The sequence below is a fragment of the Lipotes vexillifer genome, unplaced genomic scaffold (genome assembly GCF_000442215.2).
Source record: "Lipotes vexillifer unplaced genomic scaffold, Lipotes_vexillifer_v1.1 scaffold393, whole genome shotgun sequence".
Taxonomy (NCBI): domain Eukaryota; kingdom Metazoa; phylum Chordata; class Mammalia; order Artiodactyla; family Lipotidae; genus Lipotes; species Lipotes vexillifer.
The window spans coordinates 667472-685631 of record NW_006774564.1 but is presented as its reverse complement, the minus strand read 5'-3'; the positions used below and the strand labels follow the sequence as shown (position 1 = coordinate 685631).

General features: G+C 51.4%; 1 protein-coding gene across 2 annotated transcripts; it reads right to left on the bottom strand.

Annotated features, from left to right (window-relative positions):
• DENND2D (DENN domain containing 2D) lies at nucleotides 1-18028 on the bottom strand. Of its 2 annotated transcripts, none has more exons than XM_007449280.1 (12): nucleotides 13692-13958; nucleotides 12956-13131; nucleotides 12029-12141; nucleotides 10917-10986; nucleotides 10127-10204; nucleotides 8905-9045; nucleotides 7534-7682; nucleotides 4940-5117; nucleotides 2064-2105; nucleotides 1572-1656; nucleotides 1005-1244; nucleotides 1-525 (listed from the first exon to the last, which is right to left on the bottom strand). In XM_007449280.1, the coding sequence occupies exons 1-12, from the start codon at nucleotides 13777-13779 to the stop codon at nucleotides 449-451; spliced, it is 1437 nt and encodes a 478-aa protein (XP_007449342.1). In that variant the 5' UTR covers nucleotides 13780-13958; the 3' UTR covers nucleotides 1-448. The 2 variants fall into 2 exon arrangements, with proteins under 2 accessions (XP_007449342.1, XP_007449343.1); XM_007449281.1 differs by lacking the exon at nucleotides 13692-13958 and adding an exon at nucleotides 17924-18028 and having other exon boundaries at nucleotides 14-525.
• Nucleotides 18029-18160: the final 132 nt, after the last annotated feature.

Here is an 18160-nt window from a genome sequence, read left to right as displayed (position 1 = left end):
TTTAAAGAACAAGAAGATTTTCATCTTTATTCTTATCCTCACATGTCCACAGACCTCTTCTTTTATGTGGAGAAACTGAGCCTTTGGGCCACAGCTGCTTTCTCTGTTGAGGATTTTGTAAGAGAGGTTCCTGGAAGAGGGCAGTTACAGCAACTTGTAAGACTCTACAACACCTCTACTACTGTCTCCTGCCCGGTGTCACCTCTGCAGGAAAGGCAGCTTTGTGCCCAGCTCTGTGAGCACAGAGGTCAGAGCCTTCCAAAGTCTTGAGAAAGCTGATTCCAGGGATCCCAAACTCAGGACACCAACTTGAAGCAAGACCTGGTTACCAGGACTCGGAAGAAGGCTGTGGATTCTGGGGGCTGAGAGCTTCACATCATACCATGCTGGCAGGGGCCAAAGTCCACAACTGGCCTATAGGTCTAGTCACTGCTGTTCACCACAGCTCTTATTTCAAAGTCTTTTCCTTTGGTTTCTTCTGTTTCTTCCGTTCCTCGTATTCAAGTATTTTCTGTTGGAAATAGCCTGTGGGTTCAGATACATGTGTTAAGAGACATCTAATCTGGCCAGGCAGACTTAAGATGAGCTCAGGAGTGAGGGTCAGGAATATCCTCTCTGCTGCCCACACTCCCTGACTACACCCACATTCCTGCCAGGATGCCCAAGCCCTCACAGGCCTTTGGAGATACAGGTATTTGATTTGGCCCCACAGGGGGCCTAAAACAAATAATAATTAGTAGGAATTAGCTCCAGACTAAAACAAAGAGCATACGGCCTCCTGCTGGCTGATGAACAGAGCAAGTTCTGCAAAGTATCAGCCCAGGAGGCATTTTCTTAGGCTTCAGGTTCTTTCCTTCCAGCCCCACTTGGTAAGATTACAGCTATTTTTGTGGCCCTCTAGAGAGAAATGCTCTTTCCTCCCCTCCTCTTCATCGTAAGGCCACACCTGACTTGGAGGCAGTGACCCTCTGGGCTTGGATTGATAGGGGCCTGTCACTGTATACCTGCAGGAGGGTTCTTGCTCTTCTCAGCTTCCTGGATGAAAAGGGAAAAGAGCTGTGTCTTCACAAACTTCTTCACAAATCGGCGGTTGGCCTTGGAGGTCAGAGCCTTATAGAAGGCCCGTTCTTGGAAGTGGCCTTGCCCATTTGCTTCCCGCTTGATGTAGGAAGCATAGTGGCCCACAGTCTTGACAAAGAACTGCACAAAAGGGCCTGAAACATGCTCATTGATTTGTTCAGAAGCTGCAGGGAACAGAGACCATCTCAGGATAGTGGAAGGATGAAACTACCCACTCTTACCTCCAGTGGCTTTCATTGCAAGCTGAAAGCTCTTGGAGAAGGGGTGAGGTAGGGCTCATAACTACTGATTGACTGATTAAGATGGGAGACTAGATATGGGTTCATCATTGCTTAGGAAGAATAAAATCTCATACTCTCCCTAGAATCAAGGCCTCTGGGACTGGCCCAGGACTGCTGAGTGAATTTGTTTTAGTTCTGGAAGGGAATTATTGGGAATCATGCCCTCAAGCTCTTAGGAGAAAGCTAAAATAAGAGGAGCCTAGGACTTACTCTGTGACTCCTTGGTCCCCTGACCAAGAGATTCTAAGATGTCCTCCTGAAGCTTGGGTGGTAGGATGTCTTTTTCATCACCAACCTAGGAGACGACAGAGGCAGCTCAGAGGTTAAGCAGTCAGCGGGGAGGTGTGGAGTGAAGTGTTGGCAGAGGGTGTGAGGTGGGGATGAATTCTACACCCCACTCTTCCCCACCAGATAATTAGCCACATAGAAGAGAAGCAACAGAAGCTTTGACTCTAAACACTAGCAAGTTTCTCTGTCCCTCTGGTACTTGGTTTATATCCTTGCCCTAAAGGCAGTAACACCGACTGCCTTGTGAAGTCATCTGTCTTTGTCATGGGCTCCTTGAGAGAGGAGAGATCTTGTTAGCATGGATTCTCACTCAACAAAAGTACTTAAAGTTTGTTAAAGTAAGTGGAACACCAATGAGACTAGAGCAATTGAATTGGTGGTGGGTCTGCAGGGGACATGAACCCAGACACTTACTGACATTAAGAAGGTTCCTTCACAAAGATTCACCAACAGGACCTGAAAAAAACACAAAACAGCTTGATCTCTTCCCCTTTCTCCATTTCTGCCTGTGGTTGTAACTTTCAGCCCAAGTAGCAATAAAATCAGCACCTTCAGTTCTCATTTCCTCTCTGATATTCTCCTTTCTCACCACCCCCTCTTTCCTGGGAAAAGAGTGTGAGGGTGTAGGAAGCAGGAAACAGGAGAGAGCTAAGGAAAATGGGGTAGACAATATGGGTAAACCATAGCCAGTCACTCCCTTAATAAAACATTGGTCATGGTAATGGCTTCTACATATGCAACATTTAGTACATGACACACATGGTGCTTTGCACATTTTATCTCATTTAATCTTCCCAATGCTCCTGTAGAGGCAGGTACTGTGCCTGTTTTGCAGATGAGGAAACAGACCCAAAGAAGCTAAGCTGCCTGAGGTGATACTGCTAACAAATAGGACAGTTTCCAAGCCGAGGTTGTGCTGTCCTTGGGACTGCGTCTTTCTCCCGACAACTCTCCTTCAACTCCCTTCCCTCTGGTCAGCTTTAGGACAGGGATGGACATCTTTTGATTTTTTTAATGCTTACAACAACTTTATGTACAATTGCCTGGAGTTCCATTTTTAAAACTCCCACAGAGCTTTGGGCCTTCCAGCAGGAAACGGCAAGAGGAGGAAATGAGCCCAGGGTCAACAGGAAGAGGGAAGGAAAGGCAGTAACCTGTGTCTATAGGCTGCAGGTAGGACAAGCACAGGGCTGGAACTTGGGAGACCTGAGCCCTAGTATCAGCTCCATCATTGCCTGAGAGGCCTTCAGTCCAGACTAGAGATGACAAATAGGCATCCTGCTGGTTGGATTCCAACCTACAGATCTGTTTCTTTTTGCCTCAGAGAATTTTTAAATAATTGAATTAGTTTCCAATATTTAAATTGGAAAATTTCACCTAAAATTTGGATTTGGGGCTTCTCCTGAAAAGTCAGGAGCTCTAACACTGATCCACATACAGATGGAACTGAGTTACAGCTGCCCCCTTTAATCAAGGCCTGTGCTCAGCGGTTTGTCATAATCCCCCAAAGCCTGTGTTGGCCATTTAAATGCCCTGCTGGCTCCCTCTTTTCAGTTTGTGACCCTTGGTCTCAACAGGTGGGTGAGTGATCCCTGCATGCTCCCTTCTCCCAAATAAAATGAAAGAGAGGAACTGGGAAGTGTGCCAAGAGACAGAGCAAGCACTGTAATTATCCATCGTCAAGGGAGAAAAGTTAAACTAGTTCAGGCCTGAAACCACTTGTATACATAGGCTCAGATGCCTTCACTCAGGGCAGGCTGTTTACTTCGGGGGCTGGGAGGTAAGAGTGTGTGAAGAAATTTTTGGTGAAGTTGTTCCCAGAAGTCTTTCCAGTACTTGGAAAGACTGTCTGTCAAGCGATCCCTTCCGGAGAGTCGACGTGGGGAGTCAGGGAATCCTTCCCTGGCCCCTAGCCCTCTCCCTTCCTCACCCCCTGCCCATTTCACGGAGCAGCTGCAGAGGAATAAAATAGGCCAAGGCTCTTAGAGAGCAGGAGCTGGAGTCTGATTAGCCTTCGGGTGTCTTCCCGCCAGGCCAGTGGAGGAAGAGCCACAGCTTCCGAGGAGATAGAGCTGTAGCGTCAGGAAGTTTCATAACTTCTGGGTATGGGGCATTTTAAGTCATTGCTAAACATGGGGCTGATACTCTGTCCCAGTTAGTCACAAGGCAAATACTGGCTCAAAGGGCATGTGTACTCAGCAGTCCTGAGAAGGGTTGAGCGGGCCAGCAAAGCAAGGAAGGGAGACAGAGCCTGCTTCTTTACCTCCCAGCAGCACTCTGTGGAAGAAAGGCTTTGGTTCTATCTGTACTAGATTCCATCCTTGCCTGTGTGGCTTCAGATAACTCAAATGAGTTATCTGGACCTCAGGTACTTCTTATGTAAATGGAGGAAGTCCTCCTCCCACTAGGGTGGGTTGCAAGCCTTCAATAGCTTACTTCTAGGCCCTGCCTCTCCCCTTGGTAGGCCCTTTGTCTACACAGAGGGAGTCAGTGGTTAGCCCATGCAGACAAACCTAAGTAGCTCTTCTGGCTTGAAATTATAATCACGTGCTATCTCTTGAAAGTTCCTATTGACAACTCAAGCAAAGCACATGTTTTGAGTTGTTCTTCCAACACTGGAGATAGATTTGTGTTATTAATGCCTATTTTCACCACTGAGCTTTCTGGTGTATCTGGAGGCACTGCCAAGAAATAAGAAGCTGACAGAGATCAAAGGGAATTTGGACCTATATCCTCATTAGCCAACTGAGCTCTAAGCTAATCAGAAAGATGACCCTTGCTACAAAAAAAAAAAAAAATCTGCATTTTCAAGGCTCATTGTTTGCAGGAAGGCTATGTCAGTTCACTTCTAAGCACCGTGAACAGCCCCCAGTGGGGTGTGTGTTGTATAGACCAGCTGTTGTATAGACCAGCTGTGCTCGTCCATTCAGAAGAAAAATGGGACACCTGGGGCCTGCTCATTGGACTAGCTGGCCTAGGACAGTTGGGTGAGCCCTGAATAAGCCACGTGCTACCCCTTAAGCCCAGGGAAATCATTCAGGAGGAGGGAGCAGACACTTACTGAGTATCAGCTATATGTCAGGCACCAGGCTAGGTCCTTTATGCAGATTTTTTCCCCCTAGGATCCCTAGGAACTCAACATTGTCATTCCGATATTACAGATGAGGGAGCTCAGGCTTAAAGAGGTTAAACAACTTGCGGCAAAATCACCCAGCTGTTCATAGCAGAGCTGGGATCCGGATCCAGGTCTGCCTGGCTCCAAATCATGCCCTCTTCTTGCGGCACCATACCTCTTCCATGGGGCTCTCCATAACCTCCTGCCGAAAGCGCATTTGGACTCCAACCATGAAGGGAGTAGGGCAGCAGACAGTGGCCAGAAGGCTCTCGGGAACAACAGGGATGTAGGTGTGGGCCCAGCTGAAGGGGTAGAGCAGCGCCGCAGCAGCATGGATGCACTGAGACAGTGTGCTGGGGACAGGGCACAGAGAGTGAGAGTCAGAGGGGCCTCCCTGAGCCTCCACCCCCAAGGACCCACCCCTACAGCCCACCACTGACAGTAGCTGCTCATGCTGCCTGTAAAAGCAAGTCTGGGAGCCATGCCGGTCACAGAGCTTGTGACTACTTGTAGCTGGGAGGAAAGGTACAGAAACTGGGAGAGGCTGAGTCTCCTCTCATCAAGGATGGGGCCTCTATTTGATCCTTCTTTTCCCAGTTAGTCTTCTCAACTCACTTCCGGGGTGGGGGTGGGGGGGTGCCGGGGGAGCGACTCTAAAGAGGGGAGGGAAGAAGAAATGGCTTCATTGTTCGAGTCCCTTCTCTGTGCTTACCACTGTGCTAAGGATGTGGATACCAGGAAGCATAAGACTGGCTCTGCTTTTAAGGAACTCAGTGTAGTTAAGGAGACAAACGTGTAAACATTGGGGTGCAGCAGAGTCAAGCCTGTTTCCTCCTTATGTCTCATCCTGAGTCTTTAACTCTCACAGCTCCCTCTGGCCACTTGTGGTTATTTCAAGTTACCAGGTTGGTGCCTGAGTTTACTTGGGAAATTCCTGGATTCCAGGAACCTCTGACCGGCAATTCCTACCCGGAAAGTCCCACAGAAGTGGCTCCTCCACCCTTCCCAACAAAGCATTCCCTGTGTAATTATCGCCTAAGTCACAACTCGGGCCCAGCTCCCCCCAATCCCTCCCCACTTTGCCCCTCCAACACACACACACAACCCCCCTTTCTGTCTTCTCTATTCTCCACTGGCTTTCATGGCTCTTCATTTCTCCAAATTACCCCAAAGCCAAAGCCAGTCAAAACACAAATGCAGAAACCTTGTTTCAGCTCTTGGTATGGAGCTAGCACTTCCTGAGTTAGAAAGATGGAGTCTCTGAGAGTCTCGCCAAGGCTTAGGCTGACTGGAAGTCCCCTCCCTGCCTGAGTTGCAGAGATCTGAAACACTCAGTGTAGGAAGGAAGTGGGGAGTGGTGGAATCTCCCTGAAGAAAGTTAACGCCTGAGAGATGAGTCTTGCCGGCCTTTGCCCATGTCCTGGCCAGAGTCCCCTTCACTTCCTAAACACTGATCTTAGGGGGAAAAGGCCAGAATCCCAGCTCCAGCTGTGACAGAAACTTCTCAGTTCCCTACAGGGCAGAGAGTGGAAGAGCTACTTCCAAAGCAAAAGATTACACCACTTTCCACAGGGATTGGCCTACAGCTGGTGCCTTTTTGGTTATCACTGATTTTTACAGAATTTTCAACCCGCAGACCCCCATTGCCTGCCCAAGCTTCCTTTCCTCTAAAACCCATGACATTCACCTGGCCCTCTGGCCTAACATGTGGGTCCCTAATATCCTTTTCTTCTTCTTCCCTAAAAGATAAAACCAGGGTTGTCAGCCCAATATAAGCAGCTTTCTCCATCCCAAGACATAAATAGGTCAACCTTCTACTGTCTTACGATTTTTCTCCCTTCTCTATTCTGTCACACATCTCCCCATGTCTTTCTCAGACTTGAAGGCCCTAAGAGGTAGAGACCAAGACATGATATTATTCTGCTTCAACTATACACAGGGATATACTCAACTATGAACTTATTATTAAGAAAAACAACTAACACTTCCCAGTGTGTGCCTGGCAGAGTGCTAGTTACCTAATGTGCATTACTTCATTGAATCCTTACCACACCCTTATAAAGTAGCTACAGATCTCCATTGTACAGATAAGGAGATCATGACTTCAAGAAGTTAAGGACCTAACCTAAGGAACACCATGTAGCTTCAAGAAGTTAAGAACCTAACCTAAGGAACACCATGTAGCTAAAGGTAGAGGAAAAGAACTTGAACTTTGTTCTGCTGATTTCAATACCTGTGCTTTCTTTTCAGATGGGGATAATTCTACATTCCCTTAAGGTCTAGGACCATGTCTTATTTGTCTGTATCTTCCTGATGCTTGGCATCTGGTAAACAGTTGGCACACAATAAGTGTTTGTTGAATGAGTGAATAAATGGACAAATGACGTGTTTGCCATTAAGGATAGTGTGCTTGACCTCCCTACCACTATATGACTTCCTGCCCTGTCCTCCCTCAGCTTTTCAAGAGCAGAATCATGTCTGCATCCACCCTAACTGGTCTCCTCCTGGGCTGTCACGGGAATACTTCAGTACTCCTCAGAGCTAAATCACAGACCTCCTTCAGGCTTAGGCAGTGATCAAGTTTGGAGGCAGAAACAGGGAATTATAACAGCTGTTTTCTAGGCTTAGTGCAGATCAAGGCAGGGTGGCAGGAGGGTGGGGAGCACACAGGTCCTGCAGCCTGATTTCCTTCGAGAACCCTCCGGTCTATTCCTTGGAACCCAGGGATGCCAGTCAGTTCAGGTGACCCCACTCGGTGGCTGGACCAACCTGAGACCTTCTGCCAGGAAGATGATTCTTCTCTCCAGCACTGCAGAGGCAAAGATCTGAAGAATCTGCTCAAAGCTGAGACAGCGCAACAGAGAACTAAAATCCACGTGCTCTAGGTGGGAGTCAAGGGGCCGCGTCAGCGAAATGAACTGTGGGGAAACCAGAGAGGGGGGAGTCACCACACTGAAAAATCACACAAACCCCAGAAAGCTGGGTCTCTACCAGCCTCCACCCTATTTTCCCCAAAGGAGTACATCTGACCATGCCTCCCCACTGCTAAAAACCCACCCATGGTTTCCCTACGCTCTGAGGATGACACTGATGTAATCCCCCACGTGGCCCACAAGGCCCGCCTCTCTCACCACCTGCCTCACCTCGCTTCCCCACATCAACTCCTTTCCGCTCCTTGAGCATGTCATGCTCTTCCTTGCCGGAGGTTCTTCCCTCCCCTGGGTTGCCTTTCGCACTTTTTTTAAAAAATTAACTTATTCGTTTTTTATTGAAGTATAGTTGATTTACAATATTTTCTCTCTTCATTCTTATCCTCCTTTATGTCTCAGAGGCCTTCATTGGCCACCTAATGCAAGGTGTCAACCTGTGTTTCTCATCATTTTCCCGTGTAGCATCCTGTTTTCTTTTTATCACAATCATACAATTTTTAATTATTTATTTGTGTGTTTATTTATTTAAGTCTTTAGCCTTTTAGCTCCATGAAGTCAGGGACCACATTCATTTTATTTACTGCTTTGTAGCCAGAAAATAGTCTAAGTTGGTACATAGCTAGCCTGCCACACTTATTTTTTGAATAAGTGAACAAGCCTAGCCCCTCCCCTTATTCTGATATGGGGAAGCAGAGGACACACAGATTATCCAGAGTACCAGGGGTCAGGACTGGAATTCTTAAAATAATGTCCTACTTGCTGCTTTGTCTGCTTAGTGTCTTAAAACAATAGCATCCCCACTGTGGCATGGGTGGGGATTCAGGGGTGGGGATGTGTGATAAGAAAAAGGTGGAGGCCATAAGGTAGAGCTATAGGACAGACACAGGAAGATAAGTGAGGTAATGGGGAAAAGTGGCAGTTTGGCGGCTGGGGGCAAAGGCCATTCTAGTACCAGGAGCCTCAGCTTACATGATTTATTTATTATAAATAAAAGTCTTGGTGGCTTAAACAGTAAGTAGGTCCTTGTGAGCGTCAGGTTGGGAGGATCAGAACATTGGGGTTTGACTTTCAGCTCTGCCGCCAATAATTCGAGCCAAGCCCCAGTGCCTGCCTGGCTCAGTTTCTGGTGAATGGGAGCACTGTGACGAGAGGTGCCCCAGGAACACGCTCCCTGCAGTCAGGGAGGGTCTTGTCCATTTTGCTCACCCACCTCAGTGCCTGAGTCGGGGATGAAGCTCTTGAGGGTGACGGTCTTCCCAGGAGCAGGGAAGGCTGCCTCTCGGAGGCCCTGCATGAATGGGTAGATGACTGCCATGGAGATCTGATGCCTCTTTTCCACTTCATCCAGGATCTGTACGGAAGAGGACCACGGGAAACATGACTCAAAGGGACCCTCCCAGGCTGGTAGCTGAGATCTCATGTGTGAGGCTGGTCCCGCCAATCCTTAACTGGTTCTTTCCTCCCTGGCAGAAACCAGTCTGCTGTTTATCTCCTGCGCAAGACCTGCTTTTGCTCCTAGCTTTCTTCTTTTCATCTTCTCCCTACCGATCCGTATTCCTTCCTTCTCCTAACATCAGCACAAGCTACCTTCCCCCGGAAGTCATTCTAGAGTAAACTCGCCATCCCTGATGGTACCATGTTCATTTGTGCTAGATGGAGTGGGAGACTAGAAGCTGGGCCTCTTGGGTGCCACTCTGCCCTCCAACTTCCACCAGAGACTCCCCAGGTCCAGGGATGGCCTTCATCCACAGAACCCTGCACAGATGAACCATCCACCCAAGCCAAGGCTGATGGAGTATATTACCTTCATCCTTCAAGGGGCCTGCCTGGGGCAGAGCACACTGATGTCCTTTTCTGGCCACTAAGACATGCCACATCCGTTCGGAAGGACTCCTCTCTGATCCCAACTCAGGTGTACTAGCACTCAAATTAGCTCCATCAGAAGTCCTGGAGACCTCAACTTCCCCCTCTACCCTGGAAGGAGTCAGAGGGAGTCCCCCAAGCCCCACTGTATAACTGTCTTTATATCTGTTTAGTATTCTGTCTTCTTCATGTATCATGTCATCTGAGCCTCACACCAACCCATGAGATAGGAAGGTGAGGGATCATTGCATGCATTTGACAGATGAGGAACTGGAACTCCCAACTCCTAACCTGGAGCTCTACCCATGTCCCTCTCCAGCTGCATTCTTACCTGACTAGATGGGGAGCAGTGGGCTTTCTGCAGGGGAGACAGTCCTCTAGCTTCAGTTCCTACTTTTCCCTAAAGTCAAGTCAAGCCCAATCACCTGTCTGCCTGAATCTCCCCAGGGTGCCTCGCCTGACCCCGGCTGTGGGGGAGGAGCACAGCGGCACGGGCAGGGCAGGCAGCCAGGCGGACCTGGAGGCTCAACAGGCCCAACAGGCCCCGAGGAATCCCGTTCCACCCCTACCTTGGAGAACAAGCCGAAGCAGCCAATGCAGCTGATGATGCAGTACACCCTGGGGAGGCGAGGACCACGGCCGGCGGGCTAGGGAGGGACGGACAGGCTCCTTCAGTGCTGCAGCCTCCCCAGGACCTCTATGCAACTGGGGCTGATGGGGCACAGGGCTGGTGGCTGGGGCTGGGGGATCCATGATGAATGGTGGGCTGGAGGGAGAAAGACCTGGCTGTGCAGAGGTCCCACTCATGGGAGAGGCAGCAGGGAGGCCAGAACAGTCACCGAAATCCAAAGAAAATGGCCTTGAGGGGGCTCGTTGGCTCAAGGGCGAACACTGCCTGCATTGGCACCAACACTATCAGGGGTGAGCAAAGAGGGAGCAAGTGTGTTGTAGAGACAAGGAAACAGCTAGGCAGGAGAGCACTATGAAAGTGACTTGAGAGCCCAAGGACTGAGCCTCGTTGTCCAAATCCCAGGCCAGGCTGTGGGAGGCAGGGGCCAAGTCAATGAGGCCTGGATAGAGAGGGCGGGGAGCGGGTTAGAATGAAGCTTCCCCCAGAGCTGGGGAGAGTAGAGACCAAAGCATGGCAGCAAAGGTGCCCTGGGTGGGTGAGGAGGGGCGTGTGTCCCCATTCTTGTGAGGTGGTACAGGGCACTAACATGGCAGCAGGTACTGGGCTGTGCTCTCTCTACAACCACCTCTGCCAGGGAGCCTTGGGTTTTGCAACTGAGGCTTGAGCAAACCCAGCTGTGGAGCAGAACAGGATGCAGAGAGGAGGGGCCCGTTCTGAGCTGCACAAACCAAGAGGCGCCTGCAGTATCCAATCTTCCTGCTGCCATCCACGTTGGTCAGAACGAACGAGAAGGTCTCCCTGAGGAAGAGCACACAAGACCTGGTTTACATTTGCTCACTAGGTTCTTTTATTTCCTTAAGATTTATTTATTTATTTTTGGCTGCATCGGGTCTTCATTGCGGCGTGCAGCCTCTTCGTTGTGGTGAGAGGGCTTCTCTCTAGTTGTGGCATGCGGGTTTTCTCTCTCTAGCTGTGGCACGCAGGCTCCAGGGTGAGTGGTCTCTGTAGTTGTGGTGCGAAGGTTCCAGAGCACGTGGGCTCTAGTTGAGGCATGCGAGCTCAGTAGTTGTGTCTTGGGCTTAGCTGCCCTGAGACATATGGGATCTTAGTTCCCTGACCAGGGATTGAACCCGTGTCCCCTCCATTGTGAGGTGGATTCTTTACCACTGGACCACCAGGGAAGTCCCTGCTCACTACATTCTAAAGCAGGAAGGCAGTCAGCATCAGAGCAGGGCTGAGGGGGTTGAGGAGGGTAAAAGGGAGCTGCTGATTAATCCTGAGAGTAACCGTAACATCAGTAATTTATTTAAAGTGCTTATTGGTGTCAAGCTCTAAATGTATCATCACATTTAGTTCTCAAAACAACCCTTTGAGGTAGGTTCAATCCCTATTCCCACTTTACAAATAAAGGATCTGAGACTCTGAGGGAGTGTTTCTCATCCAAGGTCATTCAACTCATAAGTGGTAAAGCCAAAACTTGAGCTCAGGCAGTCAAATTCCAGGATTCATGACGTAAAGGGCTCTGCCATATAAGGGACTCCTTAGAGGCCAAAGGGCTTCTTCTAAGTCCATCTTCTGCCAGAGGCAGTCAAAACACAGTGACTAGCTCCTAGGACAAGTGAAAGAGCCTCGCCCTTCTCTTAGAAGGGACTGCTTAACCTTGTTACCTGAGCTCTCTTGCCTCGAGGTGTCCCAGGCAAGATGTTTAGAAATGAATCAACTCCAGCCCCTCCCCATCAGGAAGGAAGCTGGTGAGAAATCCAGTTGACGGGGGTGCGGGAACCACGTGGTTCGCCCTTCTCCAATCCCAGATTCCCCCATCCCAGGGCTGAGCGATTACCTGGGATACTCAGTGAGTGGGGCCCACTCATTCCCATCTGGGAAGCAAAACAAGGGGATGGCTCCGAGCAGCCGTTCCTCCTCCTCCTGTTGTCCCCGAAGCAAGTTCTCTCGCTACAAGGAATGGGAAAAGAGACAGGTGGATGTGGAGGTAGGAGCAGGTGGAGAGAGCTTGGGGGCTGGCGGGCTACTCTGTGCCCATCACTGCATAGAGAATGCGTTCTGGGTCTGGCTGGAAGAACCCCAACGCTGAAACAGTCCCTCCCGGGCCAAGTCTACATGAACCTGAGTTGGACTTCAGTATCCTAAGGATCTACATAGTCAGGAAGGGGGCCAGGACCATGCTGAATGCAGAAAGGCCCAGAGACCTCCTGGCTTCCTGGGAGGACCACATCAGAGAGATACCGCATCTGAGAAGAGAAGCGGCCAGCTCAGTAGCCTCACTGTCAGGGTTAATGAGAAAGATGCCCTAACCCCACCCCTTCACCCGCTGCGGGACCAGACAAGAAGGAGTCTGATGCCACCAGCTACGTGCCTGCCCCACCCTTTCCCTCCCACCCACCCCAGGGAGGGGATTCCTGCAAGGACCTCTGGCAGAAGGTAAGCTTCTCTACAGAGAAGGGTGGCTGAGCATAGAATTTGGAAGAATTAGGAGGTCCCCCAAACAGCGGAAGAACTGGCCTAGTTTCCCAGCTAGGGAGCCTAGGTCAGTTGCTACAGAGGCCAGACTTAGATTCTGCAGGTGATAAGAGAAAACAGGGCTGGGGCTGAAGGAAACAGGAGCAGTGAGCTCAGGGCAGCTCTAGACAAGCCCCCGCAGGGTGGGGGGCTCGGGGTGGGGAGACGGCACCGACCCCCCCACACCGCCCATCGCCTCTCAAAACACCCGAACCCTCTGTCCGCCATTGCCCCTTCCTTCAGTCCTTACCTTGGGGAACTGGTAGGTGATTGTGGGCTCATAATCATCCCCCGAAGGCTTTTTTTTGAGAGAAACCACAAGGAGGTATTCAAAGAAGTGCTGCCCTCCGGCAAAGTTGGGTAGACAGTGCTCCTGGGCCCTTTCTGGTTCCTTTACAACTTCCCCCAGATTATCCTGGGGAGGTCCTGAAACCAAGACACCAGGGCCCACTGGTATCTCATTGATCCAGGCCCCGAGTGGAGGATGTGAGGCTCCAGTATCTTTGGCACCTCTAGGCTGTCATACCGACACCGAGGTCCCTGGACCCTGCCCAGCACCTCAGGTCCAGGCACGGGATCAGAGCCAACTGGGCAGTTTCCATGCCTGCCTGGGAGATTTGGAACCACCGAGGGTGGGGGGGCAAGAGGAGGAAAGAAGTCACTGATTCGGAAGCCAAGGAAATATACTGGGGAGGTCACCTGGGAGGCCCGAGGCCCCAGGGTAGCAGAAACTCTGCCTAAGTGAAACAGTACACCCCGAGTTGACTTGGACTCAAGAAATCAGAACAGGCCAAGGGCCACGTGACTGACCACAAGGCATGACCGGCTCTAAAAACCAACAGGGGAAACCTCCTGGCCCGGTCGCATGGGGGAACCAGGGGGAGGATGAGGTATAAAAGAAGAAGAAAAAGAAGTATTTCAAGGAAGAAACAGCCCCATTGAAGAGGGCCACCCTGGAAAAAAAAAGTAGCTAATCCAGTCCAGACCTGCTCCGTGTCGAGGCAGCCAGTTGCGGAAGCGCCTGAGTATCCCGCCTACCACTTGTCTTTCCATCTTCTTGGGCCTGTAAGGCATGGAGTGCTTGCCTTTCCTCTAACAGACTGGCTACAGAAAGCCTGAGAAAGCAGCTGCCGTTTCAGTCTCCAGCCACAACTCTATGAAGCCAAGCCACGTGCTGTCTTCCAAATAGGGGAGAGCAGTTTCCATCCTATGCACCCAATGGTTGAGCAAGAAGCCTGTGTGACAGGACCCAGAAAGGCAGCAGAATGCCTGCACTGACAGAGGCAGCATCCTGGCACTGCAGCTCAGACCTCAGCTCCTCCCAAGAGCCCCAGGGTGTGGTGAGAGAAAAGGTCATAGGCAAACACCTCCAGAGCCCAGCTGCTTCTGGGCTAAGGACTTTTAATTCTGGGCTGAAGATTGTGCAGTGGGTTTATTTACAACCCCTTGACAGTACAGAATGCCTTGCCAGCCCCAGGACAGGGATCTTATATCTCCATAACTGATTCCTGACATTTCACTTCCTAACTCAGTCAATGGCAGCAGATAACCTCTGCACGGCCCCCTGCTGCACTCTGGGACTTCCAGGACTTCAAGGCTGCAAGCAAGAGCACAGGACCCAAAACTCCTCACAGCAAGGTTGCCCCTGCCTCCCCTGATTAAAATCAATAGACTTGACCTCATTCATTATTTAAGTGGAGAAATTGTTCTAGCAAGAGGAATTCCTGGATATCAACATGAACCTAATCCTCTCCTGGTGGTGAAATAAAGAGCAAAGTCCACCTCTGGGTTGGAGAGTTCCTGATATCTCATCACGATCTACAACGGTGCATCTTTCATCCCCTGCAATATGTCCTAAGGCAAACTTGTCTCACTGGGACCTGTTCCAGGGCTCCAGCAAAGAATCCCTCCTCCCAGATGGGAAGCACTGACTTAGGACAGTCTCCCTGGCCTACAGTAGGGGACTGGTTGCATCAGTAGCCTGAGGGGCACTCAGTGGAGTGGAAAGCATCTGGGTGATCTCCACCCCACCCCCACTCCTGCTCAGTCTTTCTTCCTGGTTTGTCCAGGTCAACAGTTCTGCACAAGCTAAGAGCAGAGCAGCTGGGCCCTGGGGCTCCAGTGGTGCTGTGTCTGGAGGCTGGGGAAGAGAGACAGAATAGCAGTAAATCACCTGGGATTCTCACATAAACCCTTGAGTGTGTAAATGCACGTGGTAAGAGAGAAGGACTTTTGCCAGGAGGCTGCCCCTAAGAGGAGCTAGGAGGCAAAAGCGTTTGGTGCCAGTGTCTGCCACTCCTGAAAAGAATTAATAGACCTCTGGAAGAATGTGTGGTGCTGAAATAGGGGACACAGCTGCTTGCTCTTAATAGTTCCAGACCTGGCTTCTGTGGACTAGTAAAAGCCAGTACTCAGTGGCCCAGCCATGACTCCTGGGGAGATCAAGGATCACAGTAAATAAGAATGTTTCAATCACTGTAGCGACTTCCCTGGTGGCGCAGTGGTTAAGAATCCGCTTGCCAATGCAGGGGACATGGGTTCGAGCCCTGGTCTGGGAAGATCCCACATGCCACGGAGCAACTAAGCCCGTGCGCCACAACTACTGAAGCCCGTGTGCCTACAGCCCATGCTCCGCAACAAGAGAAGCCACCACAATGAGAAGCCTGAGCTCCGCAAGGAAGAGTAGCCCCCGCTCTCTTGCCTGCAACTAGAGAAAGCCTGCATGCAGCAAGAAAGACCCAGTGCAGCCAAAAAAAAAACAAGGAATGTTACATTCACTGCAATGGTGAGAACAGTGACCTGGAACACTCGGATCTGTCACCACACCGTATCTGCAACCTGCACGGACCGGCTGCACAATCCTCGCCACCAATCTGAGAAACAAGCATCTCCGGATACAGATGGGGAAATGGAGGCACAGAGTAATTCAGGGACTATTTGGGGAATACAACAGAATCTGCTGGGGGTGGGAATGATGAGAGTTTCATGTTCATGCTCCTACCTTCTGGATGCAGTACACACCAAACATCCCACAAATGTGGATGCCTCCTGTTTGCAAAAGACCTTGAGAAGCAAAATCTTTTCCCTGGGCATTCCAGAACCTCAGGAATGATTTCTTTTCCCTGGGCATTCCAGAACCTCAGGAAATGATTTCTTTCCCTAAATCCTTGGGGTTGCATTTTCAGCCCATTTCCTCCTGCTTTATCAGAAGAGCCAAGAGAACAGCAAAACGTACAATCGCAAACGAAGTTACTGGACTTTGGGGCTGAGGACCAAGAAATCCAGAAAAATGTCTTCCCCCTTTCAAAGGGGGTTATCAACAGAAGAGAAAACCTCCATCAAACATACATTTAATATGGGTCTTCTCATTTAATCCCCAGTGCCCTAGAAAGGAATTATTATCCTGAATTTTCAGTTTAGGAGGGAGACGCCCTTTCTAGAGAAGTCAGAAGTTGTTCCTCCACCAGGAAGTGCCTCCCACAGCCCTCTGACAAAAGTCCCAGAACCAGCTGGAATATAGGTGTAGGGACTTTCTGGAACCTTGATCTGGAAAGCTGGCCCTTCCTCTTCTAGCTCAGCTGCTCTCAACTCAGGACCACCACCACTGCCAACCCTCCCATCAGGATGATTTACACCCATGCGTGTGTATACACACACACACACACACACACACACACACACATCCTCCTACTACACAGTTGCCTTGGGGCCAAAAGGGCAAAAGAGGGAGGGGGAAATTCCGGGAAAGGTGGAGGATAGTATGGAAGATGAACAAGGCACACTCTCCTGCCCGGTAGGTGCCAGACCTCAGGACAGGTAATACTGGCTGCACATCTTACAGTCCCTCATTGTCATCAGGCACAGTCATCAGCCCTGTTTTGGGAACAACTGGAATGTTTCCTCTGGGCTGCAGGGAGCAGATCCCTTCCATTCACACAGGCTTCTGAGGGTCGAGGGAGACCAGGAAAGACCAAGCCAGTGCTCTCCAGAGAAAAGAGGCCACCAGCCCCACCCTGCATCTGCTCCTGCCACGGCACGCTCCCAGCCATCTGTCCCAACCCATGGTCTCTGACCTCTCTGCCTCTGTACAGGTGGAATGACCAGATAGATACTGGAAACCTGTGTTCAGGGAGAACAGCCAGGGCTAGGGGTGGGGGACAGGGGTAATGACAGAAGGAGCACTGATTCCCCCCTCCCAGGTCTCCCTAGCTCTGGGGCTTGAAGTAAGAGGGGGTCTCATTCAATCTTTTGACCACCAATGTTAGAAGGGGTGGACTGTCTTGGTATGACCCCTGCTTACTTTCCAATCTGTTCCCTTCTTAGAAGGTGGGACCTCTGGACAAAGTATCTAAGGGTTGTGGCTGCTTAGCCATCGGGCTGGTCAGTGGTAAGCAGCAATAAATATGTGTTGAATGAATGAAAAAAAGAATGAGTGAATTCCTAATTCCCTTCCTTCCAAAGCCCAGTGCCCCTGCTGAGAAGAAAGGAAACGAATATTGACTTCTAATTTAATCCGTACAACACTGTACGGCAGGAATCATTCTTCCTTCTGTAATGGGGGACCAAGGGATAAGGGAGGCTTGCCTTGCCGGGTTCGCACACTCTAAGGAAGCAGCTGAGCAGGCTCTATCCCAGCTCTGCTCGAGGCCACACTCTCCAGGGCTCCTCGCCGCCCCTGGGGGTGGGAGGGGGGTGACGTTGCAGGGGAAGGGCAGTGCTGTGGCCGGAGGCTGTGTGCGGGGCAAAGTCTCGGGCTCCCACGAGTGGAGTCCGGGGGCGGGGAGGCGGGGCAGCGCGGGGAGGCGGGCGGCCTGGGGCTGAGGCTGTGTCTCCCAGGCGGGCGCCGCGGCCCGGGAGCTGCAGGCACCCTGCGGTTGCCCCACAAACTTCCTGGCTGGTAGGACACGTGGCCCCGGGGCCCCACAACGGTTTCCTTTAGCTGGCGACCTCCCCTTTGCCCCTGCTGGCGTGGCTTCTCCTCTGACCTCCGACCCCTTCCCCACCAGCCCGTTTCCACCGCTACCTGCGCCCTTTCTCTCCAGCTCACCTGACCCCTGCCCAGCACCCCCGGAATGCCCCCTCAGACTGCTCCTCGATCGATCGCGACCCTCCGCACCGCCCTGCCTTGGCCCCTCGTCCCCGTCACCTCCTGCCCTGGCCCGCGGTCCCCCCGCTGTGCCCGCGCCCTCGCCCCGGCGCGCCCCGGCCCGGCACTAACCCCCACGGCCGCGCTTCAGTCTCAGGCTGGCTCGGAGACGGCGGCCGAGCCCATCCATGGCCCCTGGAACACCCGGCGCCCGCTCCCAGGTCCGCGCCGGCCCCGCCCCCCCAATGCGCGACCTCGGCTGGCAGACACTTTCACTTTTCCGCGGGGGAGAGGCAGAGGGGGACGAGCCGGGACGCGACGGCACACCTTCCGGACTCCGGCCCAACCCCCGGCGCACCTGGGCGGGCC

What these genes read in the sequence shown, in the direction of transcription:
- DENND2D (XM_007449280.1), bottom strand. Translation starts at nt 13,779, where the DNA reads ATGCCTTACAGGCCCAAGAAGATGGAAAGACAAGTGGTAGGCGGGATA. An exon ending in TCACCTACCAGTTCCCCAAG is followed by an intron (nt 12,142 to 12,955) that starts GTAAGGACTGAA and finishes CATTCCTTGTAG; the next exon opens with CGAGAGAACTTGCTTCGGGG. An exon ending in TGGAGAGCCCCATGGAAGAG is followed by an intron (nt 2,106 to 4,939) that starts GTATGGTGCCGC and finishes TGTTTTTTTCAG; the next exon opens with GTCCTGTTGGTGAATCTTTG.